A 21,804-nucleotide genomic window follows, 5' to 3' on the forward strand; every position below is an offset into this window, starting at 1 on the left:
TGCAAAAGTTTTGAGCCACCCTTGATTTCGTTTGATTTTGCACAAGCAGTCGGACTTTCTTATTATTTTTTAGAGTGCTCTTGAGCAACAGGTATCCGGGCTTTCTGTGGGTCTTTCAAAGGTCTTCTTTGGCTGCTTTTTCTTTCGTTTCAGTTTTGTATGTGGCCATGTTTACAGGAAGGTTGTTGTTGATTGTTAACTGACTGAACACTGATCTTTGAATCATTCAAATATTAAAAAGGCACTTGACTCAAGAGCAGACAAGTTAGACAAGAACCAATAATATATTTTTACATTTTAAACAACAAAAAAAAAAACATAATTTGTTCACATTTCTTTAGTTGAATCTACAAAAACAAAAAACAGTTTGACAGATATAAAATTGTGTGTATCCATTACCAAGGTGATTATCTCAGCATCATGTCCAGTGTGTCCTTAAAACATCTGATAAGACAGGAGAAGTGGAGCACAAAAGAAGCAGCAGGCTTAAATGAAGATTAGATAAATAATAGATGTTTCATTCTGAAAGTTACATGCTTAATAAATAGGGGAAATCTAGCAAAGACCTGATACCTGAACCTTCAGCTGATTTCTTTACTGTTCACTGAAGCATCATCAGAAATGGTCTCAGTGTGAAAGGGTGGCTGTCAAGAAGCCATTCTTAAGGGAGGGAAATAGGGAGAAAAGGCTGAGGAGTGGCACAGTATGTGTGAACTGGACTTAAAATGATGGAGTGATCAATTCAAATTTGACATTTTTAGAAATTAGAGAACAGATACAAATGTATAAACACTGTAACGTCTTTAAAAAAGCAATCTGAAATAAACTGAATTATTGTATTATGCAAAACATTCACATTTATTCCCAGTTTACTAGACCCCTCTTTTCCTTTTTTAGTCACATCGCAATCTTTGCTGTATTTCCCCCTAATTTTTTTATTTAGTTTATGAAACACTTCAATAATATTTAGAAATAATGATATGAACTGGCATTAAGCTGATGTATAAATAAAGCTGATATTGTTTGATTTACTCAAACTCACATGGTATTCGCATAAAATAAAAAATACAAACCATGATAGATAATTTCTTTACTTTACAAAATAAAATTTGGAGGGGTTTTATTTTGGTAATATGATAACATTTTAACAAGCAACAGCAAGACTGTTGTATCCCACTTTGTCTGCTGCACTGGAAACCTGTGAAACCTGCTTGCAAAGGAGATGATCAAGCTTGAGCATAAAAAATGGTTCTTAGTTTAATCTGCATTTACTACATTTCACTTTACAAAATCGTTATAAATGGTTTAATTTCTTTTATGCTGTCAAACTACTTTGTACGCATGAGGTGATGATGGAAAAAAAGTGTTAGATAGATGAAACAGCACCAGTTTGGAGGGGAAGAAATGATTGAATCAGCCAATCAGAAGCCAGTAAAGTGTTGTAGTTTTGGTGAGAAGGCATGCTTCAGACTAAAAACAGCAAGGACAACAAGGATGCCTATATAATACTGTGATAAACTGATGATTAACGGTTCATCTTTATATTTGTAAGTAATGTTAAACCTTTTTAAGCGCTAAAAGACAAAAAAAAGTGAACAAATTTAACTAAAATCACATAACTATGGGTACCATAATATTTCCTGAGTCCGTTAGACAGTAACAGCACACAGAAGGAAATGTTGCGTTTGGCAGAGCAGATCAGCACAGTCAAGAGATGACGAATCACATGATCATATCCTGCAAGTGTGACAAATAGAAGGAGATGACCTCTGATCTCTATTGAAATAAAACTGCCGCCTTTTAGAGCGTCACATATTTAACTTAACGAGCTAGGGCCTAACAGCTCTGACATTCACAAGAATAAAAGCAGTTTGACAAAGCCTGCATAAATATGCCAAAGACCTACCCGCTGAGTTATGGCATTTGTTGACTCGTCTTCACCCACATACACATCTGGAATATATCAGAAAGAGGCCCACCATCACACTGCTGCATGGCACCTACAAGTGTCTGAAATTACAAAGGCAGCCCTCAGAGGAGAAAACATGCACTTTGACCTCATGACTGAGGACACACAAAATCACATGCGGGCATAAGTGTTCATAACTCTGAACTCTGGTGATCATAAAGATATGCAAAATCACCATTCAGATGGCAGTGAGACCTGTTATGATGTTTAGTTTGGAGACGGTGGCACTGATAAGAAGGGAAGAAGCGATATTGAATATATGGGACAAAGGATGTTGAAGATGGAGCTGCCAGTTAGGAGGATAATAGGAAGACTACAGAGAAGATACATTGATGTAGTGAAAGAGGACATGCAGAGGGTGGATGTGAGGAGGATGCTAGTGATAGAGTGAGATAAAGGGAGATAATCCCCTATGGTGAACCCTAAAGGAAGCAGCCAAAAGAAGAAGAATAAAAGAGGATCTCTGTAATGTTGCAACTAGTTTATATTTTCCATGAGAAATAAGACATAACAAATTGGCATGGCAGAATATTTTCGAAGATTAATGGGTTATTAACATCTCAGGATTTGTTGCTTTTGTTTCTGGTTCACTTCCCAGCTGACCTTCGTATTTTATTTTTGTAGTTTGGCTGAAGTTCTGATGCTGGCTTGTTTTAGACAAGTAATCTAAAACATCAGTATAGGAACAAAAGCTATTCATTAAAGGCAAAGAAAATAAATAAACTAATTTAAAAAACAAACTTCAAGATATAAAGGTTATGAGGCTTCATTTCAATTTTTGAAGACAGACTAATATTTTTGTCGAGGTCCTTCCTTACCAGTTAGTGGCGGTAATGCATAATTTTTGCTGTTTGCCAATCGCTGATAAAACTCACGAAGAAGAAGAAGAGGCGCAATCGCGAGGGAGCGATCCGGCGCACTGTATTCAAGCGGCACAGCAGTGTTGTGGTAATGACAGCATTCATTTATATGAAGAGTAGACTCGTGTTTAGCTACAACACGATTTAGGGTGTGTAAAATAACTAATTCAACCCGAGGGCTGGGGCTAACCTCGGCGCTGGCCAACTTGAAAGGTTTGCTAACAGATGACTGACCGAGCTGTAACCACGTTGAATGTACCTTTGCTAGCACGTGAATCTTTCAGTTCATATTCGCATAAGAAATTATATAATTATGGCATAAAAATGGATTACAAATTCCAGAAACGATGGTATAGGCTTCGAGACGACACGAGCCTGTTACAGTTCATGCAGGTATATTAGCATAATGGTAGCAACGTTAGCCCATGCTAGGCGCCGGTTGCTTGTAAGAGGAAATCCACCCCAAAACAACTCTCAGTCTCAGTGACCGTTACGTCAAAGCTGTCGGCTGTCTCCGGGTGTTAGACCAGCACGCAGAGAGCAGACGTTATGTAGGAGACTGTAGAGATTACTGGACATGGGAGCTCCGGTGGTTTTCCAGACTTCAACTCTATTTTTGAGGTGCATTATTCCCTCAGTGTAACAAGCGCTTTCAGCTGTTTTTGTGTAGCAGTAAGGCGGGTAGGTTTTCCAGAAAAAACCCGAGCTCTTTAAACCAGATTGTTCACACGCAGCTGAATAATTTAGAGTTTGAATGACTTCTTTTGGGTGTTTTGGTTTTGGTTCTGTTAGCATCTGGTATTGGGCAGAGGTGTCAGACAGCGGAGTTTATCATGAAGTTAAAAAAGTGATGCATTTGGTCCTCAGGTGCCAGGATGGCGACAGACGACGTTGCGCAGTTGGCTGACTCTCTGGCCAAAACTGGAGTGGAGGATGGAGAGCTCAGTTACAAAGGACAGGGAAGAAAGCTGGATGATGCTCAGTCAGGTGAGTGTCACTTAATCACTAAAATAACCCTAAGGCTTGGCTTTAATGATTTTTTTTATGATGTGTTACCTGTTTTAATATGATCATTTGAATCTCTGCAGTTGAGGAGATGGTGAAGGAGATCCAGGACTTTGAGGGTTTACAGGCTCTGAGGTTGGAGGGAAACACTGTAGGTGTGGAGGCGGCACAGGCCATCGCTAAGGCCCTGGAGACAAAGAGTGCATTGAAGGTGAGACATTCACCTCTGTTCATCATCTCTGTAACATTTCACCAGGTTTATATTTCTCCACAATAAATATGAACTAATAAAAATAAAATTCACATTCTAAAGGCATATGATGAAAGGTTCTTTATCATAGCAAATGTTTGAAGTATGAAAATCTGGAATGAGAAATCCAAGCGTTTATCCAATTCATGGCTTGGGTAAAGGGGGGCTGGCATCCTGCAGCTTGCTGAAGGCTGACAACAGCCTTCTGCTGTACCCCACACTGATACCTCCAACAAGCATGGGTGAATCTAAAGGGGGCATGGGGTGTATTAGGATGTATTTATTTCAAGGCTTGAGTAACATTGTGCTCATTTAGATGAATAAATCTTGTTAATTAAACTGTGTTAACACATTCACATGAGCACACACCAAATCTACCTCATCCAGGAGATACAATATTCTCACAAGTTGTTTTTTTTTTTTTAATACCCTGAATTGGATAAGCAGAAGAAAGTTGATGGATTACTGCATTTATTTATTTTTCCATTAATTTTTTTTCTTTAAAGAAAATAAATCTGACTTTAATATGGCACACAGAAGACAAAAGTGTTTCTTATCCAGTTACTTAATAGAATAGACATCAGAATACTGGAATACTAAAATAATTGATAGCAGCAGCCCTGAAAGATTAATAACATGTGCACTTGCAACAGATCCCTCTGCAGATTAATAATTGATATGATTAACTGCCCTGTAATGGAATACAATCAATCAGTCATCTTGTGGCTTCCACTTACACTGCTCATGTCTCCTTGCTTCCTTCCTCCTCAGCGTTGCTACTGGAGTGACATGTTTACAGGTCGCCTGCGCTCTGAGATCCCACCTGCCCTGGTACTACATGATTATCTATAACACATTAATTTTGGCTCCCAAGCGGTTAGTTTTGATTCACTTCCTTACCTTCCTATTTTCGTTTTGTAGAATTCACTGGGTGATGCTCTGATGCTGGCGGGTGCCAGGCTCACAGTTTTAGACCTCAGCGACAATGCTTTTGGACCCGATGGAGTAAAGGGCATTGAGAATCTGCTAAAGAGCTCCACCTGCTACACACTGCAGGAGCTACGGCTCAACAACTGTGGCATGGGCATCGGAGGCGGCAAGGTAAGTGTGGAGATGACACGTGTTCATGTGTGTTCTTGGATAAGGTCATCATTATCCAAAGATGAAAACCAGACAAGTGTACAGATGCATCATAGATCATTATGGCTGTACTTGTTTTGTACTCCTCAGATTTTAGCTGCAGCATTGATCTACAATCATAAAAAATCCAGCGCTGAAGGATCGCCTTTCAGCCTGAAGGTGTTTGTTGCAGGAAGAAACCGACTGGAGAATGATGGAGCCACTGCCCTCGCTCAGGCTTTTAAGGTAAGACTGATTTTTATGAATCAGAACGGCTGTTTCGCATACCTCTCTTAATGATTGACACGTTTTATTCTTGGACCACTTTGTATAAATAATTATCAGCCGGTTTATGCTGTCAGACAGATTCAAAGTAGATCTTCACAGCTTTATCTTTTATGTGCAAGCAGCGAAAGTGTACGATTAAAGTTTGTCTTTCCAGCTTATAGGCAGCATGGAGGAGGTTCACATGCCCCAGAATGGCATCAACCACGCAGGTGTGACCGCCCTGGCTGAAGCCATGCAGCACAATCCAGGACTTCGAATCCTCAATCTGAATGACAACACGTTCACCGAGAAGGGGGCTATCGCCATGGCTCAGGTATACATACGTAAGGGATTGGCAGTTGCATATCTAGACAGTGAGTAGTTGTTATTTTTTAAACAGACTTTGTGCACTCATGAAATACCTGAAAAGTATTTGAAAATGTTCATTTCCCAGGCCTGGAAAAATAATCTTGGATAGGCTTGAAAAAGGCATGAAAATCTGCTTCACTGACACCTGCACAAAAGAGTCTGATTGATTTAAAAGGCACAGAGAAAAGATCTTAAAGTTATGTCTTCACAAGATTAAATTTGTACAGTGCCTGCAAAATAGGACAGAATCATTTGCCTCTGACCAGTTTTCAGTCTCAGAGCCTGAATATAGTGAAAATATGCATCACCATCATTTGTACTGGTTATTTTCAGCCTGATGCAGCAGATACTGTCTGTGTCTTCACAGGCCTTGAAACACTTGCGGAGCATCCAGGTGATAAACTTTGGAGACTGTTTGGTACGACCGGAAGGAGCCAAAGCGATTGCAGCGAGCGTGTCAGAGGGGCTGCCGATCCTCAAGGTGAGTGAGGGGAACCCTACCAGCTCTATGTTGCAAGTTGTTGTTGGAAGCAGGCTTGGGCAATATTTAATTTTTCCCCCTATCATCCTGACAACAGGGCACAGGGTTAATGATGGTATTAGAGTTTTAACGATTCATCGAGTAACTTGTTATTAAAAAAAATCCTTAATGTAAAGGTTTTTGCTTCGACGCTTCTCGTTTAATTCACGCTCAGTTGTCAACATGAAAGCATTTCTCCCACATTTGCAACTAAGAATAGACCTGCAGTAGAAACCTGTCTAGGAGCTCGCGTGTGAAGGAAAACTTTACTTTACAGCTGCTCCTATCCATCACCTTTTGTTTTACATAGTTGAAATCTACAGCAATGTTACAGAAGTTAAAATAAAAGCATATGTATGTGCGTGGGACACCTTTCTGAATAAATAGTTTTTATGTTCCACAGGAGCTTAATCTGTCGTACGGTGAGATTACCGAGGATGCTGCTCTGGTCGTGGCACAGGCAGTAAAAGACAAGGACCAACTGGAGAAACTGGACCTAAATGGTACAAAGAATGCAGTCGGTGTCAGTCATGATGCTTGTGTTGTTTGTTTGTATTTGAGACATTATGGAGGAATGTTGTTTTAGCTGCATTTGGCTTCACGGCTTGTGTAAAAGGATCTCTGGTTTTCAGGTAACTGCATTGGAGAGGATGGCTGCAGAGCTTTGAAAGTCGCCATGGAAGCCATGAACATGAGCGAGCTACTTGGATCACTCAGGTAAATCACAGCTTAGTCTGACTCCTGTCTGTTTGAGCTGCATTCACAGTGGTTGTGATTCATAGCAGTGTGGCAACCACGGACCACAGAAAGTGACATTCAGACCCTTTTTTTCCCCCCACAACTCTTTTTGAGGTTCTTCATATGAACTTACAGCCACTTAAAAAAGTATCTCAAAGACAAAATACTACAGACACATCTCTCATGCCTTGGATTTGTTAAAGTAGTGAAAGAGTTGCCAAATTACATGGAATAAGTCCCCTTTTTGATCTTTTCCAGCTGTAAATGGTTCATTACATTACTGTTAGAAGAGTCGGTGGCTTCGTTTGCTTCCAGTTCAACAGAATAAGTTTTCGTGCCAATAACAGCACAAATCACATTACATGTATTGATTATTTGACAATTCTAGGGTTGCTGCTTTCACCCAAAATAATGTCTGGTTTGGGCCCCGAGCAATTTGCTTTATCAAAACTTCTGACAAGGCCTGAAATGTCTTGGTGCAAAATCCTGGGATGTTTGGACAGGTTCAGGATTTTTGAGCTAGAGAAGCCGGTATTTGTTCGCTTCAATCACAGGATGCAATAACAGAAGGAATCGCTTTAGGAAGGAAGACAGTTTGCGTTTTGATAAATGTAGCCTGTGTAGAACCTTGAATTGTAATAGGCCTTTATCTGGCACATACTGACGAGGTGCTCTTGACCCTTCTGACATCTGCTGTCTATAATCTTTATACTGAGATCCTCCTGCCAGGCTTCTCTTAAATACTCTACTCAAATACTAACCAGCATGAAGTGGGCAGTACCGGAGATAAACTTTTCTCAAATCCCAGGCGAGTGATTGAAATGGCTGCCAACTCAGGATACCATTGAATGACATATGACCCGGTAGTAAATACGTCACAGGGTTGCCTAGGTAACCGGGGCCTGTCAAATGTCAGCTTATCAAGTGATGTGAAACATACAAATCGCATCTACTGTGGATGCAGCTTTAGGTAATGAAGTCTCTTTGCAAAGTCCTCACTACAGAGCTGTGCTTTATTAAAAAAAAAAAAATCATCTTCAGTGACGATGAGGGCGAGCCAGAAGATGATGATGACGATGAAGACGAAGATGACGATGAGGAAGAAGATGATGACGAGGAGGATGTGGACGAGGAGGAAGTAGAGGAGGAAGAGGAAGAAGAGGAGGAAGAGGAGGAAGAGGAAAGCACTGGCAATAAGGTAAGACATGTCTGTTCATTGTAATAGTTTTAACACAAGTTGGCTCAAGTTAAATGAGTAAAATGGCATCAAATGTATCTGTAATTATATATTTTTTTAATTTTAACCATTTAATCTCTATAAGGAAAAAAAATATACACTAGTTGTAAGTGGGATATATGTAAGATTTGGGCCTTATTGAATCCAAATGATGACTAACATGTTAAAGTATTGAGGGATGTCATTGTTATGTCTAACAGAAGCCTCATTCTGTACTGAATAGGTGACAGGAAGTCTAAAATCCACACTAGCTGTGATCATATGCACACATTTGTGGTTTGACTTTTTTCTTTCGCCTTGTTCTTACAGTTTTCCACCCCACAGTCAGCACCTCGACCCCCAGAAGTCTCCTCCTTCCTCAGCTTTCCCTCCCCTGACAAACTGCTTAAACTGGGCCCCACGAGAGCATTGCTTATTGAGCAGCAGGTAGCAAAGAAATCTCCTCTGCTGTGCAACTTCAGCTTAGCAGTGACAGTAAAACACACTTGCAAAGATCCAGCAGTTCTTTAGTGTGTAAACGTTTCTTCTTTTGGGCCCAGGTGGATGTTTCAGACGCTACAAAAACAGCTGAAGCCTTCCTCAAGATTGCATCTGTGTACAAGGAGGACAATAATGAAGTTAAGAATGCAGTGTTGGACAGTATTGGTAAGATACTTTGTGGAGTTGAATCATCTTGCAAATGCATGACTTGTGTGACATTTGTGTATTTTGGTTATTTTGTATGAAATTGTTTGATTCTGTCTTTTTTTTTTTTCATATATTACTTTGAGTATTAGCATAATTTTCTCATTTTCAGCTATTGTTGAAGCTTAAAATACTCTTAATTTATTTAATTTTATTTAAATAATCCTACAATTTACCTCATATACGTCATTAGAAAGCTCCGTCAACTCTATTTAAAAAAAAAAAAAAAAAAAGTGGTTTTGGCTCATCACGGTTGGAGCCAGCTTTCACGTTTGGCTGCCACTTGCAAACAAAAGGTTTGTGTGGAAGGTGGGCGGGGCTTCTTTGCTCACAGATCTCATCGAGTTCATACAGAGCCAAGAGTAGAAAAATTTTAAATGGAGCCTTTATTAATAGAACCACTTAAATGTTTATTTAGAGTAAAAGCCAAAGTGTAAAACTGGCATGTGTTTCTCTTGGTGTATACAATATGTTCCAGAGTTTGTTTTTGTTTTTTTTGTGTTTTTTTTTATTTTATTTTATGTAATTTATTTATTTTTATTGTTTTTACTCTAGCATGCTGTGTATGAATTAATGAAGCAGTATAAAATCATTAGCTTCAGATGCTGGTAGTTGTTTCCATCCAAGATAGCCACACTAACCTTAAGATATAATGATATATATGTATACGTTCCCCACACGTCACACTTTTTTTTTTTTTTAGATTATTGTAATTTTCCCGTTCCCCGTCAACAAACAAATCGGTGGATGAAAAGCATCATGGTCTGAGACTTGTGCTTTTTTTAAATCCTATTTTGCTTTGCATAAATGTGTGTTTTGTGGTGCTTGGAGAAAGTAAACTTGTTGTCAGTGGTGTGTTATTATCCAGTGTTGAAAATTCAGTTTGTAAAGATGTTTTTCCTCTTGCAGATGGCCTCCTGAGGAAAGCTTTCACCTCCTCTTCCTTCCAAGGCTACAGCTTTGTATCATCTTTGTTAGTGCTGCTTGGACTTATTAAGGTATGAAACACTCTGCAAAGTGTGTCTTTGGTTTGCTTTTTTTTTTCCCCTAATGTTTCTGGTCCTCTACCTTCAGAGCGAGGATAAGGTGAAACCTGTGATTGTGGTCCCCGGCCACCTCCAAGCTTTGGAGCATGTCGTTCGACAGGACTACTTCCCCAAAGAGAGCGTGGCTGTGCTGGAGGCCTTCATGTCCCGGTAAGGACGTGACAGAATGAGCCAATCAAAAGGCAGCTTCCAGGTACAAAACGCCATTATTTCCTATCCTTAGTAACAAAGAACATAAATGCTTCTGCACCAGGTGCGTAAACCGATGGTGATGGATTTGCCCTGGTTTTGTCTCACTTTTGTGTTGGAGAGGGTTCATTATATTCTTGATTAAACTATTTATATAATGGAATATTTTGGTGCAATTTAATTATGAAAAAACTAATAATTAAATAATTATTGTTGATTTTGGGGTGTTTCACAGCATCCTAGAAAATCTCCAGATTTTTAAATGGAAAAAAAAAACATGTGTCATTCTTAGGAATAACAAGACCTTGGAGCCATGTGGGAATGCTAAAAACAATCTCCAATCAACACTGCAGAGAGTCCGGTCTCAGAGCTGAGGACTGTGGACACGTGCGCATAGACTGATCATTCATGGGCCTTTGGAAACCAGCACACACAAACACAAAAGTAAAAAAGAGGAGCACTTGAGAAAACCCCCTTTTTCCCTGGACTTCGGACATAACTTGAATACGTCTTATGAAATAGAATGAGCTCTGAAGGTGTGAAATTGTTGAAGCCCTTTGTGTATGCTCAAATAACCACCAGACAGCACTGACACCTTTAACTTCACCCTCTTTGTATTCTGGTGAATGAGAAAAGGCCTCACGCTCCACAGGTGACAGAACAGCTGTAAACCAGGATCAGTGTGGACTTGGCACTCGCAGCTATTGTGGCTTCTCTATTTAATTTTCACCTTTGCTATTCTCTTGTTTCACACCAAATATTTGTTATATATTCACAAATATTGTCAAATTGTGATATTAAAATATCTATTGACAAGCAGAAACAAGACTGTAACATACCACATTAAAATGCATTAAATAAATTGAAATGTAATTTTAGGTTAAACAGTTGTTGATGAATTTGTGTTGCAAAAATAAAGCTCATTTGAGTTTTGTTTTGTTTTTAAGTCTGCATACTGACTGTGTAGTTTCTACAACCCTGATTCCAAAAAAGACAAAATGCTGTTTAAAGTAAATAAAACTAGAATGCAGTGATTTGCAAGTCTCGTAAACCCATATTTTATTCACAATAAAACATGGAAAACGTTAAATATTTAAACTGATAAGGGAAACTACTAAAAAGAAACAGCTGAAGGAACATTCAGGTTAACTGGCGACGGTGAGTAATGTGATTAGATATAAACCAATCTGGCAAAAACCTTTGTCCATAATTTGTGGAGCAATTTCAGAATAATCTGCACATTTCAAAGGCACCATTAATGTTGAACGGTGTAAGGTCAGCTTTTAGAGCAACATGTGCTCCCATCCAGATAATGTCTTTTTCAGAAAAAGGCCTTGAATATCTCAGCAAGACAATGCTAAACCTAGCGAAGAGGTTCAGTGCTGAAATGGCCTGGCTGCAGTTAAAAGAGGAAGGATGTTGTGAACATGGCTCTTTCCCAACTATTTTTTTCCTTCTTCGAATGTTGCAGTCCAAACATTTCTGTGTATGATTGTGAATAAAAATAGGATTTATGAGAGTTTCAAATCATTACACTTAGTTTTGTGTATATTTCAGATAGCATCCAAGCTTTTATTGGAATGAGTTTTATTTAAAAATAAAAATAAAAACCTTAAACTCCAAAGATGTAATGCAGATACAGATTTTACAGTACTGTAAAACAGAGAAAGAAAAGTTGAAATGGTAGTAATAATTATTATTGTCTGCTGGAGCTGGCTTTTTTAAGGTTATAATGGAAGCTTATGGATGAAACTCTGGCATTCAGATTTAAAAGCCTAGATTTTTCCAAACCAGCAGTGAGTCATTTCATCTCATGTGTCAGCAAATAGAAGCTGCTCGCTTCTTGTGCCTCAGAAAATGTGAAGCCAGTGTGTTAATTTGCAGAGAGAGGACACAGAGATCAGGGGTCACCACAAAAGAATTTACCAAAGCCTTGTTTGTTAGCCTGTTGGCCCACAGGCTGTAAGTACTGGACACACTCAGAGTGAAGTAAAGCCCTCAGTGGACAACTTAAGGCCCGAACTGGCAGATTAAATCCATCTGTAATTCTTGTTACCAAGGAAACACTGATAGCACAGCCATATGGTTAAAGGTAAGCCAAGCTGCTTGTTTTCAGTGAGTCTGGGTTTTGAACTCTGATTTGCTTTGGAGTTTAGACTTCTCATATGGTAGCATTCAGTCTTAAGATATATATTGAGTAGTCAATCAGTTTTGATCATCACCTGCTACATCTATATTTTAAAAATGGCAGATAAATGATGTGCGCCATGTGTTGCTAAAGCCAAACCGTTGAGTTTTGGGAACCAGGAACAAATTGTGGGAGACGTTGGGAAATCAGAACATTTGATCAAAAATAAATACCAAACAAAGTAAAAAGCTATGCTGATTTTAACTGTGGAGAGCTCTTCTGCCTCCTTAAAGATACATTAGGTAACATGACAATCCTTCAACAATATTTTATAGACATGAAAGAAAAAACAGAGTCCTTTATCCAAGTAAATGAGGAGGAATCCATGTTTCAAGACCCCAAAATCTGTTGTTTTGCTTCTGTAATGTGCAGAATAGCTTTATAACTTGAACTAGTGTGTCTAGTGTCTATCTCCCAACCCGGGGCTGTTAGCCACTTCTGTAATAATATTTCTAACATGTGTTACTGGCACAGATGCAGATCTTCTCTGCTGAAGTCGTCCTCCTTGTTTTAACACTGTCTTTACCCGTGGAAGCCAAAAAGTGTCCCAGAGCCTGCAGCTGTGACAGCACCACACTCACAACAGCCTGTGTGGGCAAGAACCTAACAGATGTCCCCCCGACTGTGGAGGAGGTGAGGAATTCAGTGGTTTTGCAGTATCTTAGACATATAGGCTTTTTAAACTGAGGGTTGATAACAAGCTGGATGGATCCTCTCCTCTTTAGTCTGAAGGATGGAGCGTGCACGTGTTTCAATAAGAATTTAAAATGCTCTCCCCCTAACCTGACTGAGATGCTCTGGCATGACCTAAAATTGGGTTTTCAATTAAGACATTCCAGAAATATTGATGAACCCAAACAGGTTTATAGGAGGAAGATTTCTCCTCAGCGAAACATCAGAAACATCTAAAGAGAGTTTGCTGCTGCTAAAGAAGCTTCTGTAAAATACTGCATGTAATTTTTTTCCAGCCTGTGTTGTGAATGATCACTCATTGTCCTCAGTAAAGAAAGAGTGAAACCGTATAATTATGAAGTACAGACCACATTCTGTGAAATCAAGAGAGAGTGATTTTAGAACCAAATAGTGATTATTAACCAGACTTATTAGCTGAATAAACCTGCCTCACTCTGGTTTCCGTCCTGGCATGTAATTGTGTGTCCAATACTCATTGTTTCCTTTAGATTACTGTGAAACTCGACCTGAGGAATAACAACTTGCAGGTGTTGTCAAGGGGGGCATTCATGCACACACCCTACCTCACCTATCTCAACCTGCAGCGCTGCAACATCATCGAGATTAAAGAGGGCGCCTTTCGGACTCTTGGCCGAGTGGTCTCTCTAAACCTGGCTCACAACAAAATTGAAATCCTTTACCAAGTAAGATCAGAGGCCCACAGTTTTTCCTCTCGAGTCTTTATTATGAGAATGATGTTATCTTCTTTTCACTGCTGCAGGAGTCCTTTGACGGTCTCTCCTCCCTGAAAGAGCTGCGTCTGGACCACAATCGCATCGAGGAGATCCAGCCTGGAGCCTTCACACAGCTCGGCTTCCTCAACACACTGGGCCTCACCCACAACCAGCTGGTTTACATCCCTAACATGGTCTTCCAGGTACTCCAAATTATGGGTAAATACTTTCATAATCTTTTTGGATGTGTTTGGTAATGCGATTCCACGACAGTCCTCCTCCTCTTCCTCTTCCTCCTCAAGGGGCTGCAGAACATTAAGTTTCTTCGTCTTAGCCACAACTCTCTGAACAACCTGGCACCTGAGGCGTTTGCTGGGCTCTTCACCCTCAGCCGCCTCGACCTGGATCACAATGAGCTGCAGTTCTTCCCCACACAGACAATGACGAGGTGGGACAACCTGGACGATTATTATGGGACGTATTGATGTGTGTGTTTTAATGTGTGTTTAGTATTGACTCCTCAGCTGCAGCAGCACTGAGAAAGATGTCAAACTACTGACCACAATACATACCATGAGTCAGATTTGTGAGCTTTTAAGTGACAATTTTAAATTGCCATGTCCTTCACCTGTTAAGACTCCGTGAGGTCACACGGCTGCACATGAACCACAACCCCATGGTCAACCTCGGGGAAGATTCAGTTTCCATGGCAAAGCTTACACACCTGTACCTCAGCCACATGTCCCTTCAGGACCTCTCAGACAAGGCCTTCTCTCAAGCCCCCCTCCTCTCACACCTTGACCTCAGCCACAACCATCTCCGGTACCTGGAGCCCCTCTCAGGCCCTAGAGAGCTCACCAGCCTCAACCTGACAGGTAAAGCCTGTGTTCTGATATTTTTTATTGGATACAGACTTTTACTTTAACATAACAGGCTTTCATTTTTTCCAAACCAGCAGATGTAAGTGATCTGACTTCTCATGTCTCATAGCGAGGCCGAGAAAGAAAGATGTAGGGGGGTGATAGCATACCATGTGTCATTTTTACATGCTGACCAACCTGCATTTCTTACTTTTTCTAAAGGGAACCCCATCTACTGTAACTGCTATATGTCTCCACTGAGGCAGTGGGCAAGAGTTAGTGGTGTGAAGCTGCTGGGAGCCTGCTCTGGACCTCCTCACCTCTCAGATGAGCCTCTGCAGGCGGTGTCTCCTCAGGATCTGCGCTGCAGGAGGGGGAAGTCACCGGTGGAGGATGATGAGGAGGAGGAGAGTACAGAAAGAGTCCCACCCACGGTCACAGCCACTGCCAAGCCAAAGCAGAAGGTCAAGTGTCCAGCTAACTGTGAATGTGATGTAAGTTGGAGACAGAAAACACTTCTGGGACACTTCCATGAACATTTCAGTTCAACTCCAGCATTTGCTGATCTCTCAACAACGAAAGCAGGAAGAACAAATAAAAACTCCAGTTTCTCATAGATTTGCTGTTTTACCAGACTCTCACTTGGCTCACTTGTACTTACTTACTTCACTAATCCCAGTAGAGCACTTGGCTCTCAGACTGCGGGCTTACTTGTGATTCCTAGGATATTTAAAAGTAGAATGGGAGGCAGAGCCTTCAGCTTTCAGGGCCCTAATCTGTGGGACCACCTTCCAGTTTGAATTCAGGAGGCAGACACCCAGTCTAGTTTAAGCTAGAGAGCTATGCTAAAAGGGTGTTGATAAAGCAATTAGTTAGGGGTTGGATCAAGTGGCCATGCTATATAAATAAAATTGAGTTGAAAGCTCTAAAAATCCACTGTAGGTAGATGGGTAACATAGTGGTAGATGTTTGGCACACCACAAATAATGCTTCAAAGGCCTTTAAATGAAGGCTAATGCTGCATGCTACAAGGCAGCTGTTTTACTCATATGTTTATCAGTGTCTCAGAGCTCTGTGATATGTCAGTATTATATTAAGTAAACCCTCAGAGTACTTCCTCAATGACTGTTTGTTATTTCCACTGAGGCGTTTTGCAGCTATCATATTCAAAATTGATTTTCTCTAGACTGAGACCCAGCATGCCACATGTGAGGGTCGGGGCCATACTAGAATCCCACGAGGCTTCCCCGCCAAGACGCAGCTGCTGGACCTCCACGATAACCACTTCCACTACCTTCCAGCCAACAGCTTCCCAGGAAGCAGCCAACTTGTTTCTCTTCACCTGCAGTCCTGCAAAATCCATGAAATTGAAGGTGGTGCCCTCCAGGGGATGAAAAACCTTTTGTATTTGTATCTTTCTGATAATGACCTCATGTCCTTGGACCCCAAGGCCTTTGCTGGAGCGCCCAAGCTCACCTACCTCCACCTGGAGAGGAACAAGCTGGCACAGTTCCCTGGATCAGGTCAGTGGATAAGTTACATTAAGTCTGCCTCTCAGTAGATACTATCTGCAAGAAACACTGGAACTAAAACATGGCTGTTCTGTGTCTTTCTTCTAGCTCTGTCACTCTTACCAAGTCTGATTGTGTTACACCTGGAGCAAAATGCCATCTCTAAACTTGAGACCAGCGGGTTACTGTCCTCACTGGGCTCTAAACTTACTGAGTTATATCTGAGCAATAACAACTTAACTTATATTGCCAAGGGTGCTCTTGACTCTGACTCTCTTAGTACCCTTCACCTGGATTCAAATCAGCTGACTGAGGTGCCCACCCACGCTCTGGTTGAGACCCCTAATCTGCAGGAGCTCAACCTCTCTGGAAACTCAGTTCATTGGGTGGGACCAAATGCTTTCCAGCCCTTATCCAAAAGTCTGAAGAGGCTTTACATGGATCATATGGGAATGGAAAAGGTACAAGAGACCCTTTTAAGCTAATATCACAAGTTAGTTTGCAACGTGTTTATGTTTTCTCAGCATTGTCAGTATTTAAACACACGCCAGGCTTCCAATATCTAGTTCAGACATGACTGTACTGACTGTACTGTTTATGTGACAATATGTGCTGATTATTCACTGCACTGAGGGCTTGTTCAAGATACAGAATTTTCTTTTCAACTCTTTGTATTGCACCACTGTGCAGATCTCCAAGGATGCGCTGCTGGGGCTGGGCTCAGAGCTGCGGACTTTGACTGTGAGAGGAAACCAGCTGGAGGAGTTTCCTGATCTGAGCTCACTCACCGGCCTGGAGACCGTGGACCTGCAGGACAACCCACTGCGTTGTGACTGCTTTCTGCTTCCTCTGCGCAGGTCGGTGTAAGATTTACCTGGGATTACAGTTAGAATGAACTGACAGCTTTACTGACTCTGTCGCTTTGTGTCTGTGGCTCAGGTGGATGGAGAATGTTAGTTTGGAGCTGACCGCAACTTGTGGTCACCCTCCTGAGCTCAGAGGTCAGAAGGTCCAGGGCATCCACGTCTTCAAGTCCTGTCCAGAAAACATTTTTCCACAAGAAAAGAAAAGTGCTGCAGATCCAAAAGTGAAGAAATCCAAAGCAGACTCCTTGAAGTCCCGAAAAATCAAAGCACAGACCACAGCTAAAGTCGTCAAACTGCCCAGGAAGCAGCCTCAAAGAAAACCTGGGCCACCAAAAGTAACAAAGAAAAAGAAGATACTGAAATGAGAACATGTAACTCATTTTCCTTTTACTCTTTTTTTTGCAATAAACCTGAGTGTTAAGGAGCTGGGTTTCTTGAAAGCTACATTTTTTTGGTTCTAAATTAAAATGTTGAGCCATGCAAGTTTTTTCTATCCAAGCGAAAAATCAAAGTTAAAAAGTCAGAGGAAACCTGACAGTCACTCAGCCAATCTCTCACCATTCTTGCAGGGATACTTTAATGCGACACTAACAAGGTTTGTTGAGAGGGAATAAAAACGCATTTTTAGAAGAGCCCAACTGCTATGCATATTACAGAAATGTATATTTAGTGGTGCACATACTAATTTACAGAGGCCAAGCCCTGTGTCTGTAGGTGAAATCAGCGAGGCCATGTTATCCCACATTGTCCCTATGTGAGACTGCACAGCAATATCCCACATTGGGATTGAGTGTAGTTAATAGAAGGGAACCAGATGGCTAAAAAAATCTTATCTATGGGTGTATCCATACTGAAAGCCAACAAAACCACAGCTAGTTCTGTGCAGTACTGCAAATTTTGGTATTGATCTGATATCAAGCCAGTATTCCCTATAGCAATACCAATATTTTTAGCCTATAAGGGCAGCTCATGTAAGGGAGAGCTGTGTTTCATGATTTATGAAATGAATCATCAATATGCAAATTCTGAACACATTTTAATAACCACTAAAATCACTGTGATTTTAAAAAAATTTCCCACAATAATTAGTTAACACAACAACAAAACAAATCTTTCAGCTTCTTTAATTATTTTAAAATTGCTCTTTTTTAGACCTGTCTTTTAAGCGATTTTGGTCAACATCTGTTATTTAAATGTGCTATAGGGATTAAATATTCTAGACGTAACGGTAAATACAAAATCTTTCAGATATTTTCATACGGCATGTCTGAGCTATAGTTTTTCAATTCCAAAATTCAGTGGGCTACAAACTGAACTTAGAATAGAAACAAAGTATTGATCCAATCACGATAGCATCGATGGGAGACCAATTCTAATTCAAAATAGTTGGTAGTGTTAGCAATATTTGTGCTCTAACAATTTACTATAACGAAAAGGAAATGACAGACCCTGGTGTCTGTAATACCCACCTTTATATCGAGCTATAGCTCAAGTGTCGTCATGGGGTTCCATGGTGTAATGGTTAGCACTCTGGACTCTGAATCCAGCGATCCGAGTTCAAATCTCGGTGGAACCTAATAATTTTGGATCATAGAGAAGCTTTTCGCTTTGTGTTCATGAAAGTTAAAATTGTTAGCTTTTGAAATAAATATAAGAAAATGCCCATCTTCTGTCTTCTTTACGCCGTCAAATATCGATATAATACGCTTTAAAATTTTCTAAAATTCGCCGGCGGAAACTGCCGCTCTTCTTCCGCCTGATTTGGCTCATACGTCATACTCTTCCGTTCAAGATGGCAGCAGCAATGGACGTGGATACACCGAGCGGTACTAACAGCGCAAGCAAGAAACGATTTGAAGTAAAGAAGGTATGGCTGTAAAAAGTCTCTCACTGGGGAGTTACTAAGAAGCTTTCTAATGTGACCAATGGACGCTATCATAGTTCAGTGCCGCTGCCGTGTTAGCACACTGCCTTTAGTATGCTAACTCTAGCATGCTAACTTTAGCGCTAAGTCACTGTGGCATAGCATCAGTTACGACAGTAGGCTTGTTGCTGTTAGTATCGAACACCCACGAATTTGCACTTCCCATTAAGGGGCTAAGAATAAACACCCACACAGATATCTCTGAATTAATAACAAAGGTGTAATGGGCAGAAACACATCAGCTGTTCAACCGGTACCCCGGCGAAATTAGCTTAGCTACATTTCACACGTAATTTTTGCTTTGTATTTAAAAATAATGTTTACACTTTTGACATGTTTTCGATGCTATTCCTTTCTCAATAAGCTAGACTCAAATGATATATTTAGGGCCCCATGCCTTAAATGAGATCCTAAATCTCTCTATAGAGTTTACAGTAACATCTCAGGCGTATTTCTGGGATGGGGAAGTAAATACGGCCCTCTTACAGACACTCAAGAGATGCTTTTGCTTCTTCTTTTTCAAATCAAAAGACATTTGACACTCATAATGAACCAAAGTTAAAATATATTTTTTAAATAAAACACATGTTTATGTCATGTTTGTCATTAAGCTCAAAAAGTGCCCCTCAAGTCACAGCAGTTTGTGCACTGCTGGCCCTCGTGTGGTTCAAATAAAGGGATATAGACATGTTTTAAATTACTTAATCTCCAGATTATGAATCTTAGATCATATATTTGTGTGATTTTATTTTTTCCCCCCTCAGTGGAATGCTGTGGCGCTCTGGGCCTGGGACATTGTGGTGGATAACTGTGCTATCTGTAGGAACCACATCATGGATCTCTGTGAGTTCACTTTGAACATTTTGGTCTTTGATTTCTTCTTTGGTGCACATTTTGACAGTAAATGAGGTTTGCTTATCATTGTAGGTGATATGGTGCTTTTTATGTTGACACATTTCTCTTTTCCCCCCTCACCCATTAGGCATAGAGTGCCAGGCCAACCAAGCTTCTGCAACCTCTGAAGAGTGCACTGTAGCCTGGGGTGTTTGCAACGTAAGTTTCTATACCAACATGTACAGTGTGATCAAAATGGTCTCAGCTCCCCTTTGAAACCATTGCTCTTTGTTTGGATTGCAGTGTGGAAGCAAAATCCTGGTCTGACCGCTTGATTTTCTCTGCTTTCTCTCTCTCTTTGCTGTGTGTGATTGGCTTTTGTTGCCAATCACACACAGCAAAGAAGATGAAAATGGGTGTCTGAAATTAATTTTTTGGGAACAAAGGAGGAAGTCACAGGAAGTGTGTGTGCTCTGTGCTCCACAGTTGAGGTTGTTTCTACTGAATGATCTCCCTGGGAAACCTCAGCATATCACAGTAGAACTGAGTCTTCACAGTCTGACCCTGGTGTCTGTAACACTGACAGTTGTTGAGGCTCCGTTTTTGGCATTCGTACTGCATTCATATTGAAAACATGCAGATTCACAAAATCAGATTAGGACTTCTAAGGAGTGATCTTAAAAAGACGATGACAGGCAAGGACTGTGAGACTTTTGGACAAGCACCTCCTGTAACAATCATCTCTGCTGCCAGGAAGGGCAGATATAGGAATTCATATGTATCGGGCAGAGGTGATCTTCCAGGTGACATATCATTATCGTCATTATTATTAATTTCAGCTGTTGTTACTAAATGATTTCCCAAATATCAGATAAAGTATATTATTTATTTTATTTGTAGATGCTCTTGATTCATATTAACCAAAAATGATCAGCATGTTGATCCATAAAGGTGAGAGGAATCATGTTAAATAAACACAAATTAATATTAGTATAACTTCTGAAGCGATGTTCCCAACATTGATCATAATGAACTTTAATAAGCATTTCCTGCACAAGGCTGTTGTGTTTATAAGAGCTTGATCATGCAGGTTTATATGCAGGAACTATACATGCAATGAACGCTATTTAAACGGAAGGTTTTAAAGTTTCCCAAATCCTTAAAAATGGCTTTAAATAATCTGGGATAACTTGATCCTCTGGTCATTTTGTTATTTTAAACCCACATTATCTATTTCTTTGTTTTCCAGTTGTGCCTCAAAGTTTGATTGTTGTCGTGTGGAAGTACAAAGAATTAGAGTATTACCAGTATTGCCAGGTCTCTCTTGGAAATGAGATTTTTACCTGGATAAATAAAGGACTAAAAAGAAATAAAATTACAATACAAGGGAATGGAAATACATGATACTTAAATATTGTTAACCTGAAGTAAAATATCAGTTTTTCACTAGAGAAATTATTTTATGTAGTTTTACCATCCTTTTGTTTCTCTTTCCCAGCATGCTTTCCACTTCCACTGTATTTCTCGCTGGCTGAAGACCAGACAGGTGTGTCCTCTGGACAACAGGGAGTGGGAGTTTCAGAAGTGAGTACCACGCATTACATTGTATACAGTTTTACTGTGTGGTCCAATCACAAGGGTTTAAGGGGTTCCTTGGTTAACAGTGCATTTGATCTTTTGTTGACCCGCAGAGAAAATTGTTTATTCTTTAAAAGTGAAGAGCTGTACTGACAGCACACCCTCTCTGTCATGTTTTCACAGATATGGACACTAGCTGGTTTATCGTTCACCCCTTTGTTGGCTTCTGCAAGCAGCACCCTCACTTTATCCTTGTTCTGACCCGCTTATAGTAACTGTTTCTGCTCATGTATTTTGTTTTGTTATATTGTAAGTACAGAAATAAACAGGAATCTTGTGACAAATACAGCTTGTGTGACTTGTGTTGGCAGTAGTGTTGTCGGA

At 40.3% G+C, this 21,804-nt stretch overlaps 3 protein-coding genes and 1 non-coding gene across 6 annotated transcripts; all 4 read left to right on the forward strand.

The window, feature by feature from the left end:
* Positions 1 to 2,823: 2,823 nt before the first annotated feature.
* Positions 2,824 to 11,199, forward strand: rangap1a (RAN GTPase activating protein 1a). Of its 3 annotated transcripts, none has more exons than XM_031749547.2 (16): positions 2,824 to 2,917; positions 3,697 to 3,816; positions 3,918 to 4,045; positions 4,856 to 4,915; positions 5,006 to 5,185; positions 5,315 to 5,449; positions 5,646 to 5,804; positions 6,207 to 6,320; positions 6,763 to 6,862; positions 6,992 to 7,076; positions 8,139 to 8,295; positions 8,644 to 8,760; positions 8,874 to 8,979; positions 9,928 to 10,016; positions 10,093 to 10,257; positions 10,546 to 11,199. In XM_031749547.2, the coding sequence occupies exons 2-15, from the start codon at positions 3,705 to 3,707 to the stop codon at positions 10,216 to 10,218; spliced, it is 1,668 nt and encodes a 555-aa protein (XP_031605407.2). In that variant the 5' UTR covers positions 2,824 to 2,917; positions 3,697 to 3,704; the 3' UTR covers positions 10,219 to 10,257; positions 10,546 to 11,199. The 3 variants fall into 3 exon arrangements, with proteins under 3 accessions (XP_031605407.2, XP_031605404.2, XP_031605405.2); XM_031749544.2 differs by having other exon boundaries at positions 10,093 to 10,214; XM_031749545.2 differs by having other exon boundaries at positions 2,907 to 3,042; positions 10,093 to 10,214.
* A 1,576-nt stretch (positions 11,200 to 12,775) lies between these two features.
* On the forward strand, positions 12,776 to 17,500 carry LOC116327843 (chondroadherin-like protein). The gene is made up of 10 exons (XM_031749514.2): positions 12,776 to 13,074; positions 13,623 to 13,817; positions 13,895 to 14,050; positions 14,150 to 14,295; positions 14,484 to 14,722; positions 14,930 to 15,201; positions 15,894 to 16,230; positions 16,327 to 16,679; positions 16,909 to 17,075; positions 17,158 to 17,500. The coding sequence occupies exons 1-10, from the start codon at positions 12,916 to 12,918 to the stop codon at positions 17,447 to 17,449; spliced, it is 2,316 nt and encodes a 771-aa protein (XP_031605374.2). The 5' UTR covers positions 12,776 to 12,915; the 3' UTR covers positions 17,450 to 17,500.
* Positions 17,501 to 18,588: 1,088 nt separating this feature from the next.
* Positions 18,589 to 18,660, forward strand: trnaq-cug. Its single transcript has one exon. It is a non-coding gene; the product is annotated as a tRNA-Gln (tRNA).
* A 149-nt stretch (positions 18,661 to 18,809) lies between these two features.
* On the forward strand, positions 18,810 to 21,768 carry rbx1 (ring-box 1, E3 ubiquitin protein ligase). Its single transcript, XM_031749556.2, has 5 exons — positions 18,810 to 18,951; positions 19,773 to 19,851; positions 19,991 to 20,061; positions 21,341 to 21,426; positions 21,604 to 21,768. Exons 1-5 carry the CDS (start codon positions 18,877 to 18,879, stop codon positions 21,614 to 21,616), a joined length of 324 nt encoding a protein of 107 aa, XP_031605416.1. The 5' UTR covers positions 18,810 to 18,876; the 3' UTR covers positions 21,617 to 21,768.
* Positions 21,769 to 21,804: the final 36 nt, after the last annotated feature.

The sequence above is a fragment of the Oreochromis aureus genome, linkage group 4 (genome assembly GCF_013358895.1).
Source record: "Oreochromis aureus strain Israel breed Guangdong linkage group 4, ZZ_aureus, whole genome shotgun sequence".
In the NCBI taxonomy this organism is placed as follows: domain Eukaryota; kingdom Metazoa; phylum Chordata; class Actinopteri; order Cichliformes; family Cichlidae; genus Oreochromis; species Oreochromis aureus.